This window comes from Planococcus citri, chromosome 1, assembly GCF_950023065.1.
Source record: "Planococcus citri chromosome 1, ihPlaCitr1.1, whole genome shotgun sequence".
In the NCBI taxonomy this organism is placed as follows: Eukaryota; Metazoa; Arthropoda; class Insecta; order Hemiptera; family Pseudococcidae; genus Planococcus; species Planococcus citri.
Window position 1 is genome coordinate 43,216,037 of NC_088677.1, and position 17,676 is coordinate 43,233,712.

Below are 17,676 nucleotides of genomic sequence, written 5' to 3' on the forward strand. Positions count from 1 at the left end.
TGGAAATATTTCTTACAAGAAAGAATACACGACCGATTGAACGATGTGGAAGTTGATGTTCGCACATATACAGATAAGGTTCCACCTTCATTGACTTAAGTACCATATATTTTTTACTTATTATAGTCCTCAATTTTTTCATGTCTTGACCGCGTAAGTAATAAAAAATTAAGGTTATTGTGCCACCGGTAAAAGGAGCTGACGTGCCATTTTGAAAATAAGTTCGTTAAAAGGGGAGTAAAAACAGAGCAGATGATGGCTCTCAACTTGTGCATTGATTAAGAAAGCTCGAGCTTTTAAAATTCGAATTACATAATGATTTTAAATCCGTTAAGTTTTTATTGTTTTTAAAGCCCCGTGGATAGATTTGCTCTAAATGATATACCAGTTTTGAGATACTTACATACAAGCCTTCAAAATAGTTGATAGTTTTGCAAGAAATCACTAATTCTGAAAAATCTCGGGCCCACTCTTCCTAACGCCGCGCCCCAATCGTCAGAACGGAAACTATTGCTATTTTTTTTTTGATTAAATCGTTGAACGGAGCTTGCAAAAAATTTAGCTGAATCAAAACTTCGAAATCATTATTGATTCAAATTAACGCAGAGTGGATTTCATCGCAAATACATATTAGGTATTTACGGCGAACTGGTTATGCAAATTTATTAACTTATTTTTAATGCGGCTTGCGTTTCGTGTTGAACTTGGAAATATCGCATGAACACGTAAACAATTAAATGTACATATGATTGTAGATTTTTAAAAAGGTAAACAGATTTTAATCTCGAGTTGAAAGCAGCTATTTTATTAACGGATGGACTACTACAAATACATAATATGTATGTAAGTACAACATATTACCTACTATATGTATTATTTGCCGATACCAAAAATTTCTTAAAGCATTCAAAATGTTTAATCGCTAAATAACATGGACATGAAATGAGTTCAGATTCTAAAATTTGTGAGTAGCTATGCGCATAATGCTCACGGTCAAATAATTTTTGAAACGGTCCTGTTGAACTTCCTCCGCCAAACTGCCAAACTAAAAAAAAAATAAATAAATACGTTCCCAACATTTTATTTTTATAAATGACAGAAATTAATTGGACGTAACCAAAGTGAAGAAACGTAATGTAACCCTTGCTCTATTTGATTATCAAATAATGCTATAAGTAAGCCGTAAGTGCTCATCTTAATTTGTATTTTATGTAAATTTTCAGATTCGGGAAAAAGTGAATTTGAAAATAAGTATACCGACACAACGAAACAGTTGATTCAATTAATGAAAGTACATAGGTACCTAGGTGTAGTTGTTCAGGTTAAAATGTTCCGTAGATTGTACCTAATATTATTTCATTAAATGTTGTACACTTACCTACCTATCAACAATGCTGGAAAATTTTTGGATGTTTTGTGTTTTGTTCGCGATTGTTCCCGGTATATTGCAATGTAAATATTCTCATAAAATGAACCACGCAATTTTTCAGTCAAAATAGTACCAAATTATTCGTTTTTTGTTAGGCGATAGTCGATTGCAACCGGGTTTGTTACGAGAATTCAACAATGTTTTCAATAACCTCTCAAATCTAGCGTTGATGCCACGTTTAATGGAAACACCAGAATGTCGTCGCGATTGCGAGATATATCAACAAGCTTTTCTACAAAATCAAATGTGGGCTGCCAAAAGTGAGTTGTAGTTTACTACATAATAAGACACGTAGAGGGTCTCCAATAATATTGGGCATAGTTGGCGAGAAGTTTAGTGGGTTGGCAGCATTGAATCCATGTACATATTTTGATACAGCTCAGCGTTGCCAACCCACGATGCCCGATATTATTGGGAACCCCGTAAATAACTAAATGTAACATGTAGGTATTATAAGGGTGTTATTCTTTTTTGTACTTATCTCTCTATACTACCTATGTTTTATTTAAATGCATAGTGTTCGACACCAATGGCAGACTACCTGCAGGAATATTGAAAGGCAACGTGCATCAATTGGGAGATTTGAAGCAATGTGTGTCCACTTCATCTGAATCAGCAAACGTAGAAGGAAAATTTTGTCTCATTAAAATTTACATAAAACCAATGGAAAACAACACATTTATGAAAGAAATTTGGAAAAATGTCTTTGATATAATATTGTTCGCGTCTAAGCCTTATGAGGTAACCCCCTCCCCTTCACAAAAAAGTTGTGTTGAAAGTATAAGTTGGTCACAGTGAATACCATAACAGTAATAGTGACTCATGAGTGGTGTGATAACATCATGCTAAATCTTACCGCACCAATACTGGGAGGGCAGAAATATCGGTTAGGTACTCCAGCTACAGGGATGCACATTTTGATCTTGGGTACATTAATGATTGAGATATTGACTATACTAATTTGGACCAATAAAAATACATTTAACACAACTTCAACACTCGCGTTACCTATATTTTCTGAATACCTACTTACGTAGATATACAGGGTGCCCAGAAATATCGTGAACCCCTAAAAAAGTTTTCTGCTAAATGTTTCGGTTGATCACAGTGAATGATAATAATGATAGCCCATGAATGGTTGTTAGGCAGAGGTGATAATATTCCACCAATCATATGCATCTATTTATTTCGCATTTTCAACCTATATTTTTAATAAAAAACTTTCTTAGAGGTTCACGATATTTCTGGGCACCCTGTAAATACTTAAGTAGGTACCAGGTATGTGACTTGATGATTTTTGTTTCAACATTTCTCCAATTCCAGAAAAATATTGTTCCTTTTAATGACGTAATTCTATCAACATTATGTGTTCCTTCTTCTTGCACTGCTCGTGAATTGATGGTGGCATCGAGAAAAGCGTTATCAATTTTTAATCATAGCACATTCGGTCTAGAAGCTCATGTAGATGATTTGAGCGAAGAGAATTGTGTTATTAAAGAAGAATATTATAGGAACAAAATTCCATTGGCTTATTCCGCAAAGTAATTTTTTTGTAAATACATATGTATAGGTTAGGTACCTACTTATGGTGGCAAATTTTCTAAAGTTCTCAATTGTGTTTTTAATCTTTGGAACTATCTAACCTAACTACATACCTAAATGTTTTGATTTCAGAATTTTTATAGTTTTTGTGACTATTCTTGTATGTTGTGCCACTGTTATTGATGTGTTTTTCTTGCAAAATGTTCAAATGAATGGTAATTCAAGTAAGAATTTATTTTCTCATTAATTCTGACTTAATCAGGTACTTATGTATTTACTATCGATCTAATAAAATGCATGATGACCAGACGTCTGGTAATATGTGAAGTCAAATTATCACTAAAACAAACACATTGAACAAACATGAATTTTTTCTTGTTCTTATTGAACTGTCATGTGATTTGTCTCAAATACATACTTAGCTTAGGTAGTAAAAAAAATATTTTTCCACGCCTATTCAATTTTCACCTTCTTTAATCTTTATCGCCAAATCAATACATATATAGCTAATTAATTATTTATTTTCTTTTTTAGGAGTACTAGCATTTTCCAAATCGTTCTCATTACAACAAAACTGGAATAGTCTAACAAGTGTTGAAAATAATTGTGATTCCGTTGGTTGCTTAAATGGTATAAGATGCGTAATATACTACTTACTGTTCATGTTGCATTTCTCCTTAAAATTCATAATTTTTGCCGTCGATCAATCGGATGTCGCTCAAGTAATAAAAAAATTTGTGATATTTAATCATTTTCAGAGCATCTTTGTGGCTAATTTGCTAACAAAAACGTCTTTATTGCATACAAAGTGATGCTTATAAAGTGGTTTGGTAACTTCAGAGAAGAAACAGCTTTCTCAATTCAATTCTGCTGTCTCTTCCCTCATATTTGATACACAATACCTACTTACTTGTGCAGAAATATCGAGTAGGTATCTCCAAAAAAGTTTTAAGTTGAATATTTTGGTTGGTCACAGTGAATAACAATAATGATAGCACATGATCAGTCAATGGATTAGGGTGATAACATTCCACCAATCATATCCATCTATTTCACGTTGCCAGCCTGTATTTTTAACAAAAAAACTTTCTTTGGGGTACTCGACCCTACTTCTGCTCACCCTGTACATTATATATGTACATTATGCCTATACCTTTATGCATGGTGTTTTACAGTTTCTACGATATCCCTTTCTTACTTCTTTGGTGAAAAATACACCTATTGTTTTGGACACATTGAATTTTTCATCAGGAATTTGTCTTTCCCACAAAATAGTGAAATGCTCAACAGAGAATGATACAAGAGGAATATTGAAATTGATGTTCTTCAAGTATATTAGGCAAGTAAAGCAGTATTTGACATAAGTCCTCTTTTATTTTGAAAATTAAAATAATCATCACATTCGGGGAAGACTTTATATTTTTAAATACTTGTACATACTTTTAAATTAAATGTTTGCAGGTTCCTAATGTTCTGGGTTGTTTTTCTTTCTATCCGATCGACAGCAGTTAGCAAAAGCAAACTATTTCTGCTCTATACTCCAAAAATGAAAAATCCCAGCATTTGGAGCATCATATTTTGCTATGAAAATTTTTATGGCTTGGCAAATATGGTAATGATTTTGTTGAAAGTTGAAAGTGGTACCCACATGAAGCTTATAATCACCTAATTGAAACGGATGTTCGTTTTTCAGTATTTCGTACCAACTCACACGTTTTACACAGATATTCAACTTTGTTTTATCGGCTGTCTCATATTAATTCTTACGAGACATTGTGAGAACAAAATGAAAATATTTTTTTCCATAGCTTTCGGTTCATTGATTTTTAGATCATTATTTCTGTATTTTTATCCCGAAATACCATCTTATTTGATATTTGGAATGCCGTAAGTATAGGTACTCTCATACAGGGTGCCCAGAAATATCGAGTACCCCTAAAAAAGTTTTCTTCTGAATACTTTGGTTGGTCACAGTGAATGATAATAATGATAGCACATGACTGGTTGTTGGACTAGAGAGATAACATTCCACCAATCATATGCATCAATTTCACGTTGCCAACCTATATTTTTAATGAAAAACTTTTTTAGAAGTACTCGATATTTCTGGGCACCCATGCATGTATTAAATAGGTATCTCATCAAAAAATGTGTAGGTACCTATGTGTGTTTTCTTAACAACAATTTATTATTTGATTGAAGTTTGAACCACTTCTTGAATATGATGAGCTTCATGTATGGTACTCCATTCAGTAGGCTGCCATTTTACATGAGTGGAATCGCATTGGGATATTACGCAGCAAAAAATCCAAACCAAAATTCAGCCATTTCCTCGGTAATTTTATATACTTAATTGGTATTTATATGTATTTTGGATAAAATTAGTGAGTACCTACAAATAGATACCTATTCATATAGGTAGGTAACATTTGCATGGATACAACAAAAGTTGTTTAAAATGAAAAAAATTGTTTTTTTTCAGTTTTACCAGAAAATTGGATGGTATTTTGCATTATTTTGTGCATGTATCATATTGTACTCTCATTATGATAATATAGATCTTCAATACGAATACAGCAGCTTCAATGGAGCTGTTGTCAGCTTCATTAACTCATTGTTTTCAATGATTTTTCTAATATGGGTGGTATGGTATTGTGAAATGTTCAAAAAGTGTAAGTGTATCAATTTATAACTCGAATTCAATAGGTACCTAGATAATACCTTTCTGAAAAGTTGAACTATTATTCTATAATAATAGGTATCCATTTTCTTGTTCATTTTTATAGCTTCCAAAGTGTACAGATTTCTTGCGGATCCAAAATTCGTCATATTGAATCGTCTGACTCCATATTTCAGCGCTTTACACTTATTTGTTTTATATGTATGCATAGCAGAATCCAAATTCTCTTTTGAATTCAAATTGGTAAGTTGATATTGTTTTTTTTCCGAGGTAGGTGTATCTGAGTAGGTACCTAATTATCAATCGTCTTTTGATATAGCCCATCTACCTCAAGTCTGTATGTAAGTGTCTACTTACTCACAAAATGGCAATTTAAATAATTTTTTTGTTATTCATTTTACAGAACGAAGTACTTGGATTGGATTATTTATTATTGACTATTTTAGTGTGCGGTTACATCGTCTTATTCATCGATTTACCACTGAAAAATATGTGGAAGTATCTCACAAAGAAAGGTCAGTAGTGTGGTACCTGCTTAAATAATTCTCAATTTTATACACTTGTATTTTATCAATTTCGGTTTATAATTAAAATCCACAAAATATGAGGATTACTTGCAGGTTCTGATTAACTGGAGGAAGAAAAATGTCAAATATTACAACGTAAATGTATATCTTGTTGCAGATGTTGCATTAACCAGGAGTAAATGTGAATGAAAGGACATTGACACTGTAAATCATTGCCCGTGAACCAACCAGCTGTTATCTTTGCAATAACCAGTATGGGAGTCTCCATTCAATAATCAACGGAATAACAAAAATAATTCGATTTAAATTTAAAATAATTTTATTTAACTATGGAAAACAATGATATGGAGGAAATTATATAATCTTAAAATATATGTACATTTTCTTTGAAGGTTTTTTTTTAAAAATAATGCGATGATTTATAATAATAATCGAAACTGAATTACGTAAACATCTAAAATCGAATAGAATCAGAATAAAAAAATTAAAATAAATATTTTTTTTTTCTGTTTTTGGTACTTCTCTGCTAAAAATAACGTTATGATGTTTCAAGTAAAAATAAATTACAATTACCAGTCAAACAATAAATAAAAATAAATATTTTAAACATTATATTACAGTAAAAGAAGCTTTTTGTGCTTTAGTAAATTACAGCCACGTTTAAACCAAAAAAAAATCAACGGAAACTTCGTTTCTAAAACGCAAAAATATAAAGTTAATCAACAAAACAAAAACAATTGTTAACGTAAATTAAAATAATGAACATGTTGATAAATTTTTTGGTATTGAATTCCGATACGCGTAAATTTCGAATTCCATAAAAATTTGTGAAATGGAAACAGCATGTAGGTAAGTATTTTTTCCCCAGAAAATATTAACAAAAATGAATATTGCTAAAAATGGCCGAAATATTCAGATATGTACATCTTATTACATATACATATTATTATTAAATTACGTTATCAGTAACAGTCTTATTATTTTTGATTATAATTTCTCAGCGATTTCTATGATTCAAAGAAAAAAATATTCATTGAGGCGATTGAACTTTACAAAATGTTTTATACAGCGAAACAAACCACTACCTTCTATGATAAATCAAAACGTAAACGTATAATAAAACTATAATAAATAACAGCGATTGCACTTGAAAAAGAAAAAAAAGGAAAACAAAAACGAAAAATTTTAATTCACTGGTTTCAAACAGGAAAAAATCTAATTCTAAATTGATAATATTAAAGTTCTAATTCAGAACGTTCGGTAACTATCAACTAATATAACAAAAAAAAAAAAAAAAAAAAAAAAAAGAATGAATAAATGAAAGATGAAAGAAAAAACAATTAAATAAAAATGCATTTTTCAATTAGAAGAAAACACGATAAATAAAATTAAAATGCAAAAAAATACTAGCGTGAAATTACGTAAAAAACACTGCACGAATTAATAGAAAAAATTGTAAAATAATAAAATTACAAGTTCAAAAGAAACATGTTAACAGTGAAATACAAGACATACTATAATTTGTGCAAAGATTGCAACAAAAAAAAAAAAAGAAAGAGGAAAAACAAAACAAATAGGTGATTTTTAAAAATATTTACGTACAAATCTTATATTTTAGTTGAATTTTCTTAAAGAGGTTTAAGAATATCAATTTTTCAATAATTTAATATATTTTTTTCACAATTTACGATCGTCGTTTATCAAAGTAACAAATAATTTATAGGACAGCCATGAAATACGCGAATTATAAATGTACAAATTTTACGATTCGTTTGAACGGATTTACCATTCGTCTAATTTCGTAAAATTAATATAAACAAATCGAGCACATAAAAACAATATATATTTTTAAAATATTAACTGCAAAAAACGACTAGAACTCTTAATAATTGTGTTCGTTCACGAAGTCTGCGAAAACCAAGTCGTTTCGAAACGCAATACGATAAATTTTAGACACGTAAAATTACGATAATAATGCCGCTCGTGTAGTAAATTTAGGAACATGTAAATTAGTGTTTAGAATTCGTAACGTTCGACTGTTTATCCGTAAACATCGAAAACAAACATAATGAAGAAGAAAGGGTATATCGAAGTCTTAATAAAAAATACATCACAAAATATTGAGAAAATATACAAGAATTTTTCTACAAATATCAACTCGAAGTTTGACCAACGTTGGTGGTTATTTAAAATCGTTCTTCGTTATCGTCGATTTGTTCGGTTTCACCGTCGTCGCTATCTTCGGAGTTGGAATGATCTTTTTTAAAATCGATCTTCTCTTCCGGCTCCGCGTCTACACTTTTACTAGGCTCAGTTTCGTCGATACCCTCGGTACTTTCAGAAACCTGACTTGGGACTTCAGCCCCATCAACTGCCGGCTTTGGTTCAATATGGACAGTTTCAGATTCACGCTGCCGGTCGGCAGGAAAATCGTCGGTTTGCATGATACACACGCCGTTAATTATCACTTCGGATTCTTCTTGCCAATCAGGATTAACCCACTGAGGTGCGGCCGGCTTTCGCCTCGAACTTCTCGATTCGATTATTGAAGGAGTAACTTCGGGAACTGTCGTTTCATCGCCCGAGTCGTCTGATTCTAAATGACTATCGTTATCCATATCCTCGTCTTCGTCGTCGGAATTCATCGAACTCATGTCACGTTTTAGACTCAAATCTAAGCCTGAAAGTTGCTCGCTCGTTGGTATAATATTTCTAGACATTAACGCAGCTAGTTCCGGATTAGGCGGGAAGTACGGATTGGGGAAGGGCAACGATAAAGCCGAGAAGCCTAATCGTTGATTCAATAGAAGTCTAAATTGAACCGGATCGAAACCATTGCCTGGTGATTCTCGACTCATTTGGGGTTCGTTTGCATGCGGCGATTGTTGCTTTAGTCGCATTCTATGATTGTGGAACCAGTTAGTGATTGTTCTCGAAGCTAGACCGAGTTCGTTAGCTAAAAATTCAATAGTAGCTACGCTAGGATAAGGATCTAAAGCGAAAGCTAATTTGAGCGCTTCCTTTTGCTCTTCTGAGAATAATACTCGTTGCTTTTTGGCGGCGGACGGCGGAGAATTGGCGCTACTGCTGTAAAATTCGGAGGTATCGTTCGATGAGGTGTCGCTGCTGTTATCTTGGCCTGAACCTCGTCTTCTCTTACTCAATTCGCGTCTTTCACTCTTCAACGCTTGCAGTCTTTCGATATTATGGCTGTCTGAAAGCCACAGCTGCATTCGAATAAATGGTTCGCGTCCTTTGATGCTGAGCATATGCCATGGTTTTGGTTTTGAAAGTAATTCACTGACTGATCCTTGAGATAATCCGAGAACTGCTTCCCCGAATATCTAAAAATAAACGATATCGATTAGCATGAAGTGAAATCATCAAAGAAAACGAAAAATCGAAAGATTAAAACCAAGCAACGGCGCGGCGTCGAAGAAGTTGCATAACCAGATTCCTGATTGTATGATCGTAACTTCGCAACCAAGAGATACATATGTATTTACGGCAAACAAGTTATGCAAAACATTCGACAGTCGACATCGTTCACTCATTTCGTATGTTGTATGATTGTACAAAATCAATTCAAATGCGTAAAAAGTACCTTTTGTCCGATATTGTTGGCCAACAAGGCTTCCTTAATTTTGGTGGTAATTATTTGAGTATCCAGTTCCTGAGTTAAAGCAGCCATTTCATAAACGGATGGACTAATATGTTGACCGATGTTTCTTAAAGCATTCAAATTGTGAGACTGCGACATAACATTGCACGACTGAGAATTAGAAGTAGGTAGGTTATATTTTTTAAAATGCTCCATCGACGATAATTGGTGCGAAGTTGAATTGGAAAATATAGGTGACGGTGGTGGAGGATGTACCTGTGGTGGACCTTGATGCAAAAAACTATGATGAGGTAGACTCGATCGATCGTTGCTATTTTCCGATTTTAACTGATCGGTTACTGATGGAACTTTGCCGCAATTAGTAGGTGGTATAGGTTTGCCTAATGAGGTCGGCGTGATCGCTGAAAAAATCGTTTAAATGAAAATTTCGAGTAAAAAATAGAAGAAACGTTGACGGATAAGATTCTACACTTACGAGTCGGTCCTCCATATCCACCGGTTCTCATTAGTTTTTCAGGTGCAATTTTATATTGAGAAGCAACTAGTTTATGTACAGCGTTGTCGTCCTCTAAGAACATCTTCATTCTGATGAAAGGTTCACGACCTTTTTGTGTGAGCATATGCCACGGTTTAGGACGTGCTAATAAATCGGATACGCTGCCTTGAGATAATCCCAATACAGATTCCCCGAATAATCTTTGGCTGATGGAAAATTGACTAAGCTGTTCTTTCACCTGTAAGTAATTAAAATAGATACGTTGTAGAATTTTTAACGCACGGATGCAATATAAAGGGTTTCTGCAGTTGCCAAAGTGTAAACGTTTGTCGTTTTTAAAAATCTTCTAGGTATACTTCCCTTCCCCCCTCCCCTAAAAAAACATGTACATATTTGAAAAATATTGAAAGTCAGTATATTGGGCAACGTTGAAAAAAACTCCTAGATTTCAGTAAATTCCTCGATGATGAGCAATTCTTACCTTACGAACTATTTCTTCGGTATTCAGATTGTTAAATTGATCAAATTGTTGTTGGGTTATGGGCGGCAATACCGCTTTCAAAGGACGTTGCGACGGAGCATGATGATGCGGTGTCGGTGGTTGTGAGATCAATGAATTCGTTATGGACGCCATTCTTTGTAAAGGACTAACTGAAGCGGAAGGAGAAAAATCTTCAGGAGGTAGAATAGAATTTCCTAACGGAGAACTGCTAGCTGACGTAGAACCTTGAATAAAAATTTTACGTTAGAATTGCATTTGAATAAATCGGCAATATCGGTATCAAAACAAATTAACTACAACGTACTAGGTTCAGTTTTTGGTCTGACTAGCGAAAAAGCACTTCCGGCGTGTTTTATCGCTTCCGATATCGATTCAGATACGGACGGAGCCTCTTTTTTGAAGTCCAATCTGTCGTTACTTAAATCGCCATTCGGAAGCTTGACTGACTCTGGTTTACGTTCGTTTTTTGGTAATGATAAATCCTGTATGATGCCGTTACTCATCGGAGGTTGACTGTTATTCGAAGGAGTAGTATTATTCGTTGCTGACGTCGGCGTATGAAGTCCTAGCAAGCCGGACATATTTTGACTAATTTGACTTTGCGGACAGTTCTGTAATTTGGCTAATTCCCGATGATACGCATCCAAAGACATTCTTATATCGTCGCTGTTTCCTGGAGCTGAACCGCCGTTGCCACCGAAAAACGGAGGGAACATGAATCTGAACAGATATCAATAAAAATATTAGAGGATGATAGGTAACTTTAAAAATTTTTCTAACTCAAAATTTTCTAAAATAGGTATAGATAGGTACGTAAAATATGTACAAACAGTGACGATACTTACCCAGGAAATGTGTGATCTTCTAATCGTCTACCCATTAATTTGGCTAATTCTTCTTGATATATCCTAACGACTTGATCGTGCGATACGTCATCATGTTCGTATTTTTTTAGCTTTCTGTTCGACAATCCATCGCGAGATACAGGCGAAGCGCACTATTTTCAAAAAACGTTCGTTATTAATATACTTACACTTTTCATATTCCAAAGAATTTTCAAAATTGAAAATGATTCAACTCTTACCATTCCACGATTCGGTGATTTACTATCATCGTTGCTACGGGTATCTTGATCAAGATTATGAGACGATTTATTCATCATTTGGGTAGCTTCGCTCAAAATATGGGCGATACGTTCTTCCGTCATGTCTGAATCACCACGTGAAAACACATTTGGCATACCGGGATCTTTACCTGAAGAAAATAAGTACCCTAGTTCTTTTTATATTTTAAACTTTCATTACAACGATATATGGTGGGCATATTTTGTTTACATGATTCAACCCTTGTTCATAAGGTCAATGGTCTTCCATGCGCTTGGAGTATCAAGACGACATTTTAATCTGACTATCGATTATGGCGAGATTTGTTTTATATGTATGAGCATACCTAATTACCTACCAAAAGTTGATTTTAAATTTTAAAGACCCTGATGATACAAGGTTACCTACCTATGTACAAATCATTACTAGATGTATTTGAAATATTATTCGATGAAGTCAAGAATTTTTCTATTCTAATCGTCCTAATAGGTAAACATCAGTCAGGCGATTTATATTTAAAAAAAAAAAAAAAAAAAAACATCGCCATATTCTACATATTATCTAGATATGCTGAAGATGGGGAATTGGAATTAGGCAGGTATTCGAGCTTACTCGTAGGTAACTATATCGGTTGAAATTTCAACGTCAATGAATGCGTAGATATAGCAGCCATTAAATAGAAGAAAAATGGCCGAACACTAGGTACATCTATGATGAATAAATAAAGATTTATCAATTGTAATAATCAAAGTAGATAACGAATAAAAAAGAAGACAGGTAATCTAATAATAAAATGATAAATAATATTACATTACAATTACAGCTCGTAAATAACCAGAATGATATTAAAGTTAAGATTTCAGATGAACAGAAAAACAAAAGACAAACCGGAGTTTAATGACAATAAAGTCATAAATATGACAGGCCGTAATGTCGGTGGAACAAATCAAAACGATAGGTTGGATATAGTTTGTGTAATTATAGTCATAATATATAACACCCTAATATAACTGTTACGGTAAATATAATAATCAAACGATGTTTTATGGCGGCGAATGGCTTAATGTTTCGTCATTAACAAGGTAAATCGTCGTTCACTATGCAATATCATTGTTCTTAGCGATAATACAATTACCTCAAATAAAGATGAAAATGTGATAACGTGTTTACCATTTGCCAAAATATCAACGAAAAAAAAACGTTACCTTAACTACTTTCTTCTATTTAAACTATTTATCTATTTCTACACCGCATCCATGCCCTTCCGCCCCTTCCTATCTGAACTCGCCGATTATTTATTAGCTTTGTTACAATTTCTCCACCTAATAAATTTACCTATTACCGTACCATGATGTCAACGTGTTTATTTCTCGATGGTAATTTTCCTTCGTATGTGTAAATTTATTGGCTGTATATTTTTAAGTAGGTACCTACATCAAGTTTTTGTCCTTAAAAAGATGAGTAGGTAATTCACTGAATAATATGTATTATATGAAAAAAAAAAGGTTGCTGCAGAGTAATCTACTGCATAATATCTGATGTACGTACCTACCTACTCGTAAGTACCTATTTACTTTGTTTTAAGAGCAGCCAGACACTCAATTTAAAAACGCTTAAAAATCCGCACCTGTTCGTCTGAAACTGTAAGACACATCTTTGACACATATGCGTATGTCTGAACGACCGCAAGGGTGTTCGAATAATGATTTACGAGAGTAATGAACTGCATCTAGAGAATCCTCAACTGTCCCACGCTCTTTACCAGTCCTCAACACGTTCGAATTAAAAATACGAACCGATATATTTGGCATATTTGAAAAATTAACAAACGTTAATGAGAGACTGATAAGCAGCATTTAAAAGAAGTTAATTATATAGGTCGTATTTTAAATAATTGACATAATATGTAATATTATACGCGTTTACATACGTAAATGCATATGTATACGAATAATTTTTGTTTACGATACGGAACCGATGAAGGGTGCGGAGGGGAGGAACTATTTAGGCTGTATCATGTAAACAAAGAAATGCGCATAAGGATATCAAAGTTCAAATTCAAATTACCTTTTTTCGGAATCAGCGATTTTAGCAATAAGATGGCATTTTCGTCGCAAGCCCAAGCGTGCATTTTTCTATAACTGTCTCTTCCTTTTTCAGTCAGTTTATCCCACGGTTTAGGTTTGGAAAGTAATTCGGAGACGGTGCCTTGCGACAGACCGAGTACGTATTTGGCAAACAGCCTTTGGCCGACGTTATGTATGGATAATAATTCTCGTACTCTTCTAGCTATGTGTAAAGTGTCTAAATTCTGCGTTGAATATTTATCTATATTGTAACGTAGCATTTCTTGCAATCGAGCTTCCATCGGGTCACCCTTTGGAATCAACGATTCGCCATATCGACCTACGATGCTACCAGGATCATCGCCGAATCTGAACGGAGATCTGGGATCTTCGAATCGAAACTGCGACTTCAGCATATCGAAATTCATAGGCAGATTGTTATTCAGACCCATGTTAATGCCGCACAGGCCGTTTATCAGACCGGCCGGTATGTTATTGTTGCTACTGCTATTATTATTGTTTAAATGCGGCGAATTATTATTTGATATCAATTCTGGATCGCTACTACTGGCTGGCGACTTGCATGGGGTCATTCCATCGCCTCGATGACTATGGTGTTCCAAAGACGGAGCCGGCGAATCAGCGTCCATCGATTTTGGCGTATCATTTCTCGATATCGTTTCATTTGGACCGTCCTTATCCGAGTTTTCGCATTGGACAGCGTTTGATTTAGTTTGACCTGCGAACAAGGAAATCAGAAAATTAACGCCCACGTCCACGTATGAATTATACGAGTATTATTACGTAGAATGCGCATAATTTTCTACGAGATAATGCTGCGGAAATTAACGACGAGTATTTTGACTTGACATATGTAACGTATTAAGAGAACCGTACCGATTTCTTCGGAAGATTCTTGAGCATCGTGGGAATAGTCGGTTTTATGGGATTCGTTTTCGGGCGGCGAATGAGGAACAGGTGACGTATTCGTAGGCGAGGGCGGCAGTTGAAATGATTTACTAGGGGGAAGTGATAACGCGGCTGCCGTGACATTCGGTGGCGACGAAGAAGAAGATTGACTAATGATCGTTCGTTCCAAAGATCGTCTCCAATTCGCTACTATTTCTTCTCCTAAAAACGATCCGAATTGTTCGACATTTTGTAGGCCCGGCGGCGGCGCAACGTTTCCACCAGACGGAAACGGTAGGTTTTGCTCCGTGGAAGAACGACTCGAAGCGCGCACCAAATCTCCTGTAATTTCAAAATATAATAACCTTTAGCCCTTCCTCGTCTATGTGCACTGCGCACTTTAGGTAGAGGTACCGTGTCCTTTTGCAAACTCGTGTTTCTTTCTAGGTACTTCATTAAAATGTAATTTGGTCGACGTTGCATATATAAGTAGGGTAGGTTAGGGCTACGTACCTTGCAAATCGGGCGGTGATGCGCTTTGATTACGTTTTTGAGAAACAATTTCGCTTTTTATACGATCCGATAGACGATCTGTTTCCGTCGTTGTGCTACTTGTCGTGCTGGTTGCCGTACTAATTTCTTCTTTGTCTCCTAATCGTTTATCCACAGCCTTTAAAACACTGTAAACAGAAAGGAAAATGATTTTTAATCATCGATTCGTGTAGGTAAACCCACCTTACAAAAATAAAAGCATCGTAAGATCTCAAAAAATTGAAGCGTTCTAACACGGATGTTTTTTGAAGAGCGGGGGAAGGAGGAAGGGTCGCATAATCGACATATCTATTCGAAACTAAACTCAATTCCAGATAGACATCACACAGCAACTGGATAACCCAAAAGTATCAACAATGGATAAAAATTTTCAATATAGAGGTAAGTACCTTATGAGTTTGAGTACGTCCGTCGTTTCCAACACTTGTATATAATTATCGAAAGATTTTTAATAATTCTCAAATAAGTTCATTATTATTTTCCATACCTACCCATATTTTAATAATTTGCGATTACATAACGGATACGCCAAAACGAATGAATTAATATACGATAATACATACTTAATTAGCGTTTAATATTTTGGGATTAAAAAAATATATAACGTTTAAATTACGAGACAATAAATTACCAGACAGTTTGACACTAGGTAGCTATACATAAAGACCAGTTACATACATCGAATATATCGTTCATCGAATAATTTCAAAATTATATTGATAGAAGGCGTATTTAAAAACTTGTTTATTAATCGTGATAATTTTCCAAATCAACGTTTATATACGCATGTACATACTACATATTTCATGTAAGTAGGTATAAATGTATTTCATAGTTTTGATTTGAATATTGAGAGTTCGATTACGACATTCTACGAAACTGGTACCTATTTAATTTAATTAGTTCGCAAAAACCAAGATATCGATTGATACACTGCCAATACGTAAAAGTAGGTACCTATCTTGACTCGATCATTTCAGACGGAAACTTTAAATACTATTCGTGCTCTGCTGATATGACACGAAAGTCGCGAGTTTGCGACTAAATAACGAATAAACACAAACAATTCAATCGCCTAAAGGGTTAGAAGAAGAAAAGCGTCGAGGGTATTATATTGAATCACACACTACTAACTTTCACATCGTGTCGTGTCGTGTCGTTTGTCGTCTAAAAACAACCCCTGTAACACAAACGTTCTTATAATTTTAAATTTCAAACGTCCTAATAAAATCTAATCAACGATCAAACTCCCACATGGCTGCGTTTTCAATTGTTAAAACACAGATTCATCCAATCAGAAAACTTGCAAACTTTATGAACCAGCTTCGAGTCATATTGCAGAATGCAGGTTAATATCAAAATCTTTTTCATTTGATTGTTATTTCGATTGAACAAATTTCATTCGTTTCGTTTTCGCTTTTTCATAGTCGTTTATTTTAGATACGAGTGTACCTAGACCTATATGTACTTACGTCATTCTGAGGGAATGGATAACAAATCTGTAATGTAATTAAGCACAGAGGGATGTTTGAATGAAAATATACTTAATATGAAATTAGATTATTTTTTTTTTAGATACCTACCAAATAGTATGGTATTGGGACTACCTCAGTGAAACTATACTTATTTAGGATCCACGTATCTTGCTGGTATCGAGTTTTTTGAACGCCTACTACGATTTAATTTCTTTTAACACCCCGTCCCTTCAGAAAAAATGGTATTTATGTACATTTTGAAAGAGAGAATTTGTATGTACTTTTGACCAAAATTTGGTATAAAAACTATATTCAAACTCTCAGTTCTACCTACCTAGTTCTATCGATATACCTATATAGGCATAAAAGATTACAGAACCAAGCCAAAACTAAATCAAACCAAATCTGAAATCTCATTCAAATTTACCAATTAATCAAAAATGTTACTTCGTCATCGAGGTGCTCGATATTTTTTGCAGTATCAACGGGTAGCTGATTTTTGTTCACCTGTCACAGTTCGACACACATTCGAATTATTTCTTAGCAACATAGACTGGGCAATTTATTCCAATGCATTTTCTGATGAATGACGTTTGTGAAAACCATTTGTTTCGTGCTCGAAAAATTCCATTAGGTTATACTATACGCAAATCAGGTTGAATCACATATAAAATTTAAGCAAAACCGGTAATTAAGTCGATTAAACGTTCAAATGGTGTCATTTATAGCGGGAAAAAAGTATAAGATTTTTTACATAACTTAGCATTGGCCAA

At 34.2% G+C, this 17,676-nt stretch overlaps 2 protein-coding genes across 5 annotated transcripts in view; one reads left to right on the forward strand and one right to left on the reverse strand.

Moving 5' to 3' along the window:
- The first annotated feature begins 1,260 nt into the window (after window positions 1-1,260).
- Window positions 1,261-7,147, forward strand: LOC135832122 (uncharacterized). Its single transcript, XM_065345141.1, has 14 exons — window positions 1,261-1,452; window positions 1,525-1,689; window positions 1,947-2,170; window positions 2,753-2,970; window positions 3,104-3,195; window positions 3,506-3,693; window positions 4,147-4,310; window positions 4,433-4,583; window positions 4,665-4,858; window positions 5,174-5,306; window positions 5,454-5,643; window positions 5,758-5,894; window positions 6,055-6,166; window positions 6,336-7,147. Exons 1-14 carry the CDS (start codon window positions 1,392-1,394, stop codon window positions 6,365-6,367), a joined length of 2,061 nt encoding a protein of 686 aa, XP_065201213.1. The 5' UTR covers window positions 1,261-1,391; the 3' UTR covers window positions 6,368-7,147.
- An 857-nt stretch (window positions 7,148-8,004) lies between these two features.
- Window positions 8,005-17,676, reverse strand: part of cut (homeobox protein, cut) — a 90,529-nt gene continuing 80,857 nt past the window's right edge. Inside the window, exons 5-15 of one of the 4 annotated variants that reach the window (XM_065345138.1) lie at window positions 15,390-15,556; window positions 14,865-15,218; window positions 13,969-14,706; window positions 11,883-12,070; window positions 11,644-11,795; window positions 11,103-11,518; window positions 10,778-11,022; window positions 10,276-10,534; window positions 10,056-10,201; window positions 9,783-9,950; window positions 8,005-9,522 (exon numbers count right to left, since the gene is read on the reverse strand). In XM_065345138.1, coding sequence (XP_065201210.1) covers window positions 8,365-9,522; window positions 9,783-9,950; window positions 10,056-10,201; window positions 10,276-10,534; window positions 10,778-11,022; window positions 11,103-11,518; window positions 11,644-11,795; window positions 11,883-12,070; window positions 13,969-14,706; window positions 14,865-15,218; window positions 15,390-15,556 — 3,991 coding nt within the window. In that variant the 3' untranslated portion in view covers window positions 8,005-8,364. Of the gene's footprint in view, window positions 9,523-9,782; window positions 10,202-10,275; window positions 10,535-10,777; window positions 11,023-11,102; window positions 11,519-11,643; window positions 11,796-11,882; window positions 12,071-13,968; window positions 14,707-14,864; window positions 15,219-15,389; window positions 15,557-17,676 lie in introns of all 4 variants that reach the window. The other 3 variants (XM_065345139.1, XM_065345137.1, XM_065345140.1) reach the window with 3 other exon arrangements.